The 10082-nt window shown below is 42.3% G+C and overlaps 1 protein-coding gene across 1 annotated transcript in view; it reads left to right on the plus strand.

Annotated features, from left to right (window-relative positions):
- Positions 1-9193, plus strand: part of LOC140187291 (coiled-coil domain-containing protein 137-like) — a 32970-nt gene extending 23777 nt beyond the window's left edge. The window contains exons 5-6 of the mRNA XM_072242451.1: positions 805-884; positions 3756-9193. Coding sequence (XP_072098552.1) covers positions 805-884; positions 3756-3959 — 284 coding nt within the window. The 3' untranslated portion in view covers positions 3960-9193. The remainder of the gene's footprint in view (positions 1-804; positions 885-3755) is intronic.
- Positions 9194-10082: the final 889 nt, after the last annotated feature.

Below are 10082 nucleotides of genomic sequence, written 5' to 3' on the forward strand. Positions count from 1 at the left end.
CGTCGTGAGCCTCTGGGGGAAGGTCCTCTGCATTTTCTGGCCAAGAAAGATCACCGGTCACGCCCTACACTTTCAGTGTTATCAAGAGGACATGTCCACACTCATCATGAAGAAACGCTGGAGATGGATTGGGCATGTGATGAGAAGAGAGGCCAACTCCTCATCAAGACAGCACTTCACTGGACCCCTGAAGGGCGGGGGCAACACGGGAGACGAAGGACAACTGGGCGCCGTACCGTAGCGGCAGAAATGAGGACCCTCAACCACTCCTGGAGCATAATAGAGAAGATGGCCAAGGACAGACAGAAATAGAGGACCTTCATTGCTGCCCTAAATGCCAGCAGCATAAAGGGCAGTAAGTTAGAACCAGAACAATTAGAACCAATTGCTTCACCTAGAAGGGCTGTTTGGGCTCCTGGATGATGGTAGAGGATCAGATGAAGGGAAAGGATGTTGCACCTCCCATAACTGCGTGGGCTGTGCTATGAGAAGAGGAGTGGCTGGTGAACGCTGGAAGGACTATGAACTGTGCTGGCTGGAAGTGTAGAGGGGAGAAGTCATGTTATGAGAAGCTGTGAGAATAGACCATTGTCTCAGCGTGCTTGTAGTGTAAGGATCAAAGCTCTCTGAAACTTCATTAGGATTAAAGCTTATTTCTCTGAATGGAGCTGATCTTGCTCGGGCAAGAGAAGGGAGTTGAGAGGGATATTAAATCAGCCAAGATGGAATGGTGAAGCAGACTTGATGAACCGAATAGCCTAATTCTGTTCCTACGTCTTATGATGTTGTGGTCTTGTTTTGCAGATATTGTGCCATTTGGGGAAGTAGCCATGCAACCGCCCACCCTCACTGCTAAACCCAGGAAGAGCCAGACTACTGATAAGGTAAGCGTGTTTCCTCATGCAGAATTGATTACACTGAATCCAAACTGTTCAATGGGTGCTGTTTCATGCCAGAATTGTTCCGTTTTAGTTCCTGCTCTCTTTGTTCCTTTTTTATATGAACTGTTTACCACAGTTTTGATTTCTTGTTTTAGCATACCCACTGTTGAGACTTTCTAAACTTGCTTTTGTACCATGACCGTAAGATGCAGCACTTCTTGTACATGTGCTCAGTGGTGGGTTCTGAATATTAAACACACAATCTGGGCAGAGAGGCACCAGTACCTCTCGTTTCTAAATTTTAGCATCAGTGCGATAAAGGCCCAACATTCCAGCAGATTATTTTTTGTACTACATTTTTCTCCTGCATTGTTTTCACAATTTCAATTAGTCTCTTCATGTTTTGCCTCTTTATGAAATTTACTAAATAAATAAAGACATCCGTTAGCCTTGCAAGACCATGGATCTGCGCCTGGAAAGTCTTCACTCTCCAGGGCGCAGGCCTGGGCAAGGTTGTATGGAAGACCAGCAGTTGCCCATGCTGCAAGTCTCCCATCTCCACGACACCGATGTTGTCTAAGGGAAGGGCATCAGAACCCATACAGCTTGGCACCAGTGTCATCGCAGAGCAATGTGTGATTAAGTGCCTTGCTCAAGGACACAACACGTTCCCTCGGCTGGGACTTGAACTCACAACCTTCAGGTCGCTAGTCCAATGCCTTAACCACTTGGCCACGTGCCCACACCTTAACCATTTGGTCACGTGCCCACACATTTACTAAATGTTATATAATTTAGTCATCTGCATAATTACCTCCATTATTGTCTAATGGTGCAAAGTGGACATTTAGATTCAAATCCCAAATTCCAAATCCGAAAACCCCAAGCTCTTAAGAACTTCCTATAGGGGCACGATTGAGAGCATCCAGACTGGCTACATCACTGCCTGGTATGGGAGCTGTACTTCCCTCAATCATAGGACTGTGCAGAGAGCAGTGAGAACAGTCCAGTGCTTCTGTAGATGTGAACTTCCCACTATTCAGGACATTTACAAAGACAGCTGTATAAAAAGGGCCCGAAGGATCATTGAAGACCCGAGTCAACCCCAACCACAAACTGTTCCATCTGGGAAACGGTACCGCAGCATAAAAGCCAGGGCCAACAGGCTCCGTGATGGCTTCTTCCACCAGGCCATCAGACTGATTAATTCATGCTGACACAACTGTATTTCTATGTTGTATTGACTATCCTGTTGTACGTAATATTTATTATAAGTTACTATAATTGCACATTTGAACTGAGACAAAATGTAAAGATTTTTACTTCTCATGTATTTGAAGGATGTAAGTAATAAAGTCAATTCTATTCAATTCAAATCCTGAAAGAGTACCACTTGCCACTTCCCTTTTAAATATGTTTCTTTACCCCTATTCTCCATTTCTGACCTCCAAACTAATCAGATTCAGGTTTAATATCACTGGCGTATGTCATGAAATTTGTTGTGCGGCAGCAGTACAATGCAATACACAATAAAAGACAGTATAGATTATAATAAGAAATATATATTTAGTAGAAAAAGTGAGGAGAAAAAATAGGTAGTGTACATGGGTTCATTGTACATTGAGGGGAAGAAGCTGTTCCTGAAACACTGAGTTGTGTCTTTGAGCTCCTGTACCACCTGTTTGATGGTAACAATGAGAAGAGGGCATGTCCTAGGTGATGGGATCCTTAATTACGGATGCAGCCTTTTTGACGCATCGTGTTTTAAAGGTATCCCTGATGCTGAAGAAGATAATGCAGTTGGCTGAGAGTGCAACTTTCTGCAGCTTTTTCCGATCCTGAGTGGTAGCCGCTCCGTACCAGGCTGTGATGCGACCAGTTAGAATGCTACAAATGTCCGCAATGGAGGGAAGTTCACGTCCACAGCAGGTGCGGAAAGAGGGCCCGGAAGATTGTCGGGGACACCAGTCACCCGAACCATAAACTGTTTCAGCTGCTTCCGCATTCAAATTCAAAGTGAATTTATTGTCAAAGTATGTATACGCCACCATATACTACCCTGAGATTAAGTTTCCAGTGCTAAGTCGATGGGAAAAATATTAAGAAAATCAGGATAATAAAAGGAGTTGAGGGAAAATATCGCCAAATTAAGGCTGGAATTCTCTGTTACATAATTTTTGAAGTAGTTTGGTAATCTTCAAAAAGGCAGATGTCATCATAAGTGAACCCCAGCACCCAGGACATGCCCTCATCTATCAGGAAGGAGGTGCAGGGGCCTGAAGGCACACACACAGCAATTCAGGAACAGCTTCTTCCCCCCCTGCCATCCGATTTCTAAAGGAACATTGACCCCATGAACACTACCTCACTACTTTTTCTATTTCTGTTTTTGCACTACTTATTTAATATACATTTGCTTTAATTCAATTATTTTCTATTTTATCATGTATTGCATTGTACTGCAAATTAACAAATTTCACAACATTTGCTGGTGATATTCAACCTGAAATGCTGTTAAAAGGATGTTAAATAGTTGCTTGGTGAAGAGGTATTAAAAGAAATTAGTGAGCAATAGAGGATGTTCATGAAGAAAAACAGCCAGAACAGATGTAGTGGCCTGTAGCTTTTAATATTTAATATTAGTAAACATTTGTTATTATGCTTCCATACCGTGGAGCTTTGTGATTTAAGATTTTAATCCAATCTTGACAATAAAAAGTTAAGGCTATTATAGCTTTTACATTTTAAAACTTTTCTTAAACAATTTGAAGTAGTTAAGTGCTTGCCATTATCCGTGGGGCCGTGAAGTGTAACCTTTTATCAGAATTCGGTCATCTTTATGGCTTTGTGTTCAACTCACTTTGTTCCTTCTAGCCCGGTGGAAGACAGTTGCTTCTGAAGTCTCTGATTGGTGACAGCAAGTGTGGCTCAGAAAGGACAAAGGTGATCTCCCCAGATGTTGAGTTGCCCAGAATGTCGATGGCTCGCCAGAGGATTATGCTGGAGGAGCGGGAGAGGGTCATCAAGGCCTATAGAGCTTTGAAGAAACAGAAATTACAAGCACTGGCCCAGAACTAGTTCAGTATGGAAAAGCAAAAGGTGGCAAATGAGAGGATTTTTCAGAGAAGCATTGTTTCCCAACGTTGTTACTGTATGGAAGAAGGCCTTTCAGCCTGTTGAGGTCTACCTGCTCTTTACAAGAGCAAATCAGTGAGTCTTACTCTGAATGGATGCTGAGCTTTAATGAACGACAGCTAGTTGAAAAGTTCAGCAAATAATCAATCCTCAAGAGCTTTTGAGCCTTAAGGGTTGTGGATTTATGCTTATAATTGTCAGTGTGTCCGACTACATGAGAAAACAAGCACATGGTTAGGAAATTACAGCCCACGTTAGTTTTGAGGAATCCATGATTATGATTAATGACTCATTTAATATGTTCTTAAATTGGTTGCTGTTCCATGCTCTGACTTTTCATCTCATCTAAATTTTGGATTTATACTGTACCCTTTTTTTTTTAGAAAAGTGTTTAAGATTGCTTAGAGGTATCAAGTCAATATATGGACCTGTGCAGATGTGGAAAGTACTGAGAAATAACAGTGAGCATTGCAAATTGTATTTGGACATAACAAAATCCACTGCAAACTTCAAAATGTGATCCAAGCCAAACATTAGTGTATCAGGCTTGGCCACCTGTGCTGTTATTACTCTCATTTGCAAGCACACTTATCAGTTGTGTTCCATTGACTTTTATGTAGCTGTCTGGAAGAATTTTGCAGATCACTCGTGTTTTAAAAAAGGGTTATATACCTCTGTTCTCTTTGGTTAGAGGGGGGACAACTATTTGTAATAGTTTCTAATGAAGGCACATGAGTAGGGATGCAATTTCTCCTGCAAAAAAAAAGATGGTAATCATTTAAATTGAATGATTTGTGTTTTGATAAACAGTAACACTCTTGTAAATCTAATTTTCCATCATGTGCAAGTGTGATTTACATTGCAGATTTTAAAAGCAGACTTCCAATCTCGAATACTTAAAAAGGCGAGCTCCCTTGACAATAAACATTGGAGGAGCTTGGTAAGAGTTTCCTGCGGATTTCCTTAGAAGTACTTGACATTTTGAAGTCAACTTTCAGAATATATACAGGAGTGCATTGGAATTAAATGTGCTAGCTTGTATTACGAATGGGGACATTTGATAATTTTGGTACGTTGCCAGTGTACAACACAGGAACAGGCCCTTCGGCCCACCATTCATGTGCTGCCCGTGAGTCCAATCTAACTAATTCCAAGTGCCTGTACATGGCCTCTCTTCCCTGCCTATACATGTGCCTGCATAAATGCCACATTGGAGCAACATTTCAGCTTGGTTTGTACTTCAAACTGTACGCGACAGAGTGGAAAAGGTGAAGAGGAGAGTTGGTAAACTTTGGATAGAATGGGTGAAGAGAAACTCTTTCCAATGGCTGAAGATTCGCTAAGTAATTGATAGCATCACCTTCGTCATTATGTGCTGTGTCGTATGACATAGGTGATCATGGTCTAATGACCATGGTTGTTCTTGGCAAATTTTTCTACGGAAGTAATTTGCTATTGCTGCCTTCTGGGCAGTAGGTCACCCCAGTCATTATCAATACTCTTCAGAGATTGAATGCCGGGCATCAGTGGTCGTATAACCAGGACTGGTATGACTTGCACCAGCTGCTCATATGACCATCCACCACCTGCTCCAATGGCTTCATGTGATCCTGATCGGGGGGAGCTAAGTAGGTGGTACACTTCCCCGAGATGGCCTGAAGGCTAGTGAGGGAAGGAGTGCCTTATGCCTCCTTTGGTAGAGAAGTATTTCCACCCTACCACCCAAAGTTGATAGCACTATGGTTAAATTACTGAACTGGTAAATCAGAGGTCTGGGCAAGTAATTCAGAATCCTGAGTTCACATAATACCATCGAGCTCAGGAATAAAGGGTTAATGTATGAGGAATGGTTGATGGCTCCAGGCCTGTACTCACCAGAGTTTAGAAGAATGAGGGGGGATCTGTTTGAAAGCTATTGGATATTGAAGGGCTTAGCTGGAGTGAGTGGACATAGAGGGGATGTTTCCTATTGTGGAGACTAAAGAGCACAGCCTCAGAATAGGAGGATGTCCCTTTAGAACAAAGAAGAGGAATTTCTTTAGCCAGAGGATAATGAATCTGTGGAATTCTTTGCCACAGATGGCTGGGGAGTCCAATCATTGGACATTTAACTCGGAGATTGATAGGTTCTTGATTAGTAAGGGCATCAAAGGTTATGGAGAGAAGGCAGGAGAATGGGGTCGAGAGGGATAATAAAGACTTAGGGAGAAGAGGAGTTCGGTGGGTAATACCGTTCCGACTGACCGGAAGTGCACTGAGAGCGGTAAGCGTAAAGGAGTTCGGTGCTTACTGTTCTGGCTAACAATGGATAGTGCAATCCAGGGTATATTACAATTGAGGAGCCTGTTTGCAGACTGGATATTGAACTTTTTACTGTTGGACTTTGGCCACATTCCACCGTGATACAACACTTGGCAGCACGGGAGGTCGTTCCTGCCTGTGGCTATCGAACATGCAGCTCCTCCCGTGGAGGGTCAGACTCCCTGAGCCAATAGACTGGTCCTGGACTTATTTTCCATCTGGCATAGTTTGCATTTTGTTGTTTGATTGTTGGGGTTTTTTGTATTGCTATATTTACGCTCTATTCTTGGTTGGTGCAGCTGTAACGAAACAAATTTCCCTCAGGATTAATAAAGTATATCTATCTATCTAAATGAGACATGAAATGGCAGAGATGAGCCAAATGGAATTTAAATTTTATTTAAGAAAGATCAGCTAAATTTATTATTGCTAAGCATGAAAATGCAGGATTGTTGTATAATGTCCTTCAGGAGAAGAACTCCGCAATTTCTGTCTGGTCTAGCCAATATGTGACTTTAGACCCACATCATTGTGATTGACTCTGGCCACTAAAGTGGTCTGACCAACCATTCTTCGTGGGAAATGGGGACGAGCAATGAAAATACTGATGAAGCCAGTGTTGTCCACGTCTCAGTAAATAAAGTCCTCCCAGTGCTTCACAGTTTAGCTTCATTTACTTTTGTTTACACTGCCTGTCTAGCTAATTTGTTAATTGTTTGTAATGGAAGTCAGATAAAGACAAGCAGCTTAATTGCAATTTATCTTTAACAGTGGACTGTCAGTTTAAGAAGCCATGCATACAGAGAAAATTCAATGTGTGATTTAATGTGCCATTCCTGGATTTGTGCTGGAGCTTCCATATATAACGTGTGCTTGGAACAGTTGTAGACATTTGCTGGAGAAGGGTCTCGGCCCAAAACATCGACTGCTGCCCGACCTGCTGATTTCCTCCAGCATTTTGTGTGTGTTACTCTGGATTTCCAGCATTTGCAGAATATTTACTGTTTATAAATTACACAACAGTTGTATTTCCAACAAATGTAGCAAAGATTTATACAGCTCCAATCTTTACATTTAATTCCCAGTCTTCGGATACCAGCCCATCTTGAAGTAATGCCTTTGAGCTGAGTGTCGCTGAGCTTGGTAGTTGGGGGGCGGCGGAGCAGGAAAATTGATGCTTTTGTTCTCTCAAGTAAACATTACAGGAAAATTCATTTGATAATTGGTGATGCTGTCACTGCATTCTTGGTTGAATAACCATCCATGGGTAACACTAGGATTGTATTTTCCAGCAGAGTGGAAGATTACTAGTTGGTACTGCAAATACCCTGTGGGGCATGTTTTTACCTGAAGGCAAACTGGTCCACCAGCTGGGCGACAGGACTTGTGCCCAGTGGGTGGGAGTGAGAGCCTGCTTTCCGCAGCTTGGGTTGGCCGGTGTCAAAATGGCACTGGCAGAGTCTTGTTGGCAGGCAGCTTGTCCACACACTCTGCTGAAGGGCAAGATTAAATCCATATACGTCATCTTTAAAACAAGTCTTCAAAAGTGTGTAAGTTCTGAGTGCACACAGACGTGTGGCAAATAGGAGCCTGAGGGAATGTGCAATATTTATTATTGGAACCAAGCCTTCCCCTGCTTTCATTTTACATCTACATCAGTGGGGTGACTTGGAGGAAGTCCAGCTAATCTTGCTAGAGTTCCCTTTTTCTCCCCCTTTAACAAAGTGCACTGCGGTGAGATCCATACCAGTCTGTGTAGATAAGGATGAATAAATACTTGAAGGTGAACAAATGTTTACCTTGGAAATAATGAACTTCTAACACTCAAAAAAAAATCTGGCATGCTTACAATGAGGATCCTGTTATCTTGGAAACGGTTTTTTTTGTTTCTCCTCAAGAGTTGCCATAGAAGTGCCACCTGTGCAACGTCAAATGGCAACCAAGTTTTCTAATTCGGCTGCAAATCCTTCTGATGTTCCAGGGAGTGCCATCTGTTTGAACTGTGAAATAATGCAGGCCTTGGTTAATGCTTAAGGAGCGATTGTGGGCTCATATTTGTCGCAAGTCTGTGTACACTCATTAAAAAAGAAATGATGGAACTTAATGATGGAAGTCCTGACGAAGGGTCTCGGCCTGAAACGTCGACTGTACCTCTTCCTAGAGATGCTGCCTGGCCTGCTGCGTTCACCAGCAACTTTGATGTGTGTTGCATGATGGAAATTAATACATTTTTAAAACTTATTTTTCTAAGTAAGGTTTATGAATTTAAAGCACAAGAGATGCTATAGATGCTGGAAAACCAGAGGAGCACGCAAAATACTGGAGGAAATCAGCGGATCAGGCTCAGTAGATGTTTCGGGCTGAGGCCCTTCATCAGGATCGCAATGGAATGGAGTCCAGATAAAGGATCTTAGCCCGAAGTACCTACTGTTTATTCCTTTCCAAAGATGCTGCCTGAACTACTGAGCTCCTCCATCCAGCATTTTCTATGTGTAGGTGGATTTAACATTGCCCTTTTAAAATTTTCTGCATAAAGTTTAACACAGATGATGTGGTCTGTTCATTTAAAGTTATTTATTGAATAAAGGGGGAACCTTATCTATTAATTATTAAAAAATATAAAAAGTGGAATGTATGCTTTGACTCTGAACTGAGTGGCAGCAGTCTGTGACTGATTATATTGACATTACAGAAGAAGAAAAAAAATGTTTATCCAAAAATAAAATGACATTTGCTTTGTTTCCAATTAGATTTTTAACACTGGATGCTTTGGCAGTTGTGAGTAATTTCCAGTGAATTTGTATTGAGCTGAAGCAGTTGAGTGAGACAAAGTTAAAAGGAGTGGCTTTCCAAATCCAGGATCCACTTCAAACAGGATCACTGTTACATACTGTCATCTGCTGATTTGTACACCCACTTCTGCCCAGCTGTATTTGCACTGGAAATGAATGGCTCAGCCATTTCACATTTGACCAGAATGATTCAGAGAGCAAATTTCCTCTTCTGAAGGATATTGTATTTAACTACAGTCAGGGCATTGTTTGTTATTTAGTTTATTTGGAGATGCAGTGTGGTAACAGGCCCTTCCGGTCAAAAGAGCCCATGCCACCCAGTTACCCGCCCCCCCCCCCCCACCAGTGACCAATTAACTCGCGCGTGTTTGGAATGAGGGAGAAAACCAGAGTACCCGGAGGAAACCAATGTGATCACAGGCAGAATGTACTAACGACTTACAGACAGTGGCAGGAATTGAAACTTGATTGCTGGCTCTGCTGTAGTAGTGTTACACTAACCCCTATGCGACTATGCCCCCTTCTAAATTATGTGACCGTCGTCAGTAATGGTTTTTCATTCCAGTTTCATTGTCTCCCTCTGAAGTCCAGTAATGACCAATAAAGTACAAACCTTTTATAAACCTTGCTTCCTAGAAACACTTGGGATGAAGTTTATACACAGCAGTGTTGAGTACCCAGCTAACTGGTTGTGGGTTGTTGTTTTCTTCAAGAGTAGGCACTGCCTTGGCTATAGGCTTGTTCTCTGAATACCAACAGGGGTCTCTATCTGTCAGCATTGTGCTGTGGTGCAGGCCCAGATCAAGTATTTAATTTCGAAGACTGGGTGGAAACTATCTTTAAAACATTCTTGAAGACACACAAGACTGCAGATGCCGGAATCTGGAGCAACTTACAAATGCTGGAGGAACCCAGCAAGTCTGGTGACCCCTGTGCAGGGAAATGGGATGTCCGTGTCCCGGATGAGATCGAA

This window comes from Mobula birostris, chromosome 24 (assembly GCF_030028105.1).
Source record: "Mobula birostris isolate sMobBir1 chromosome 24, sMobBir1.hap1, whole genome shotgun sequence".
NCBI classification, from domain to species: Eukaryota; Metazoa; Chordata; class Chondrichthyes; order Myliobatiformes; family Myliobatidae; genus Mobula; species Mobula birostris.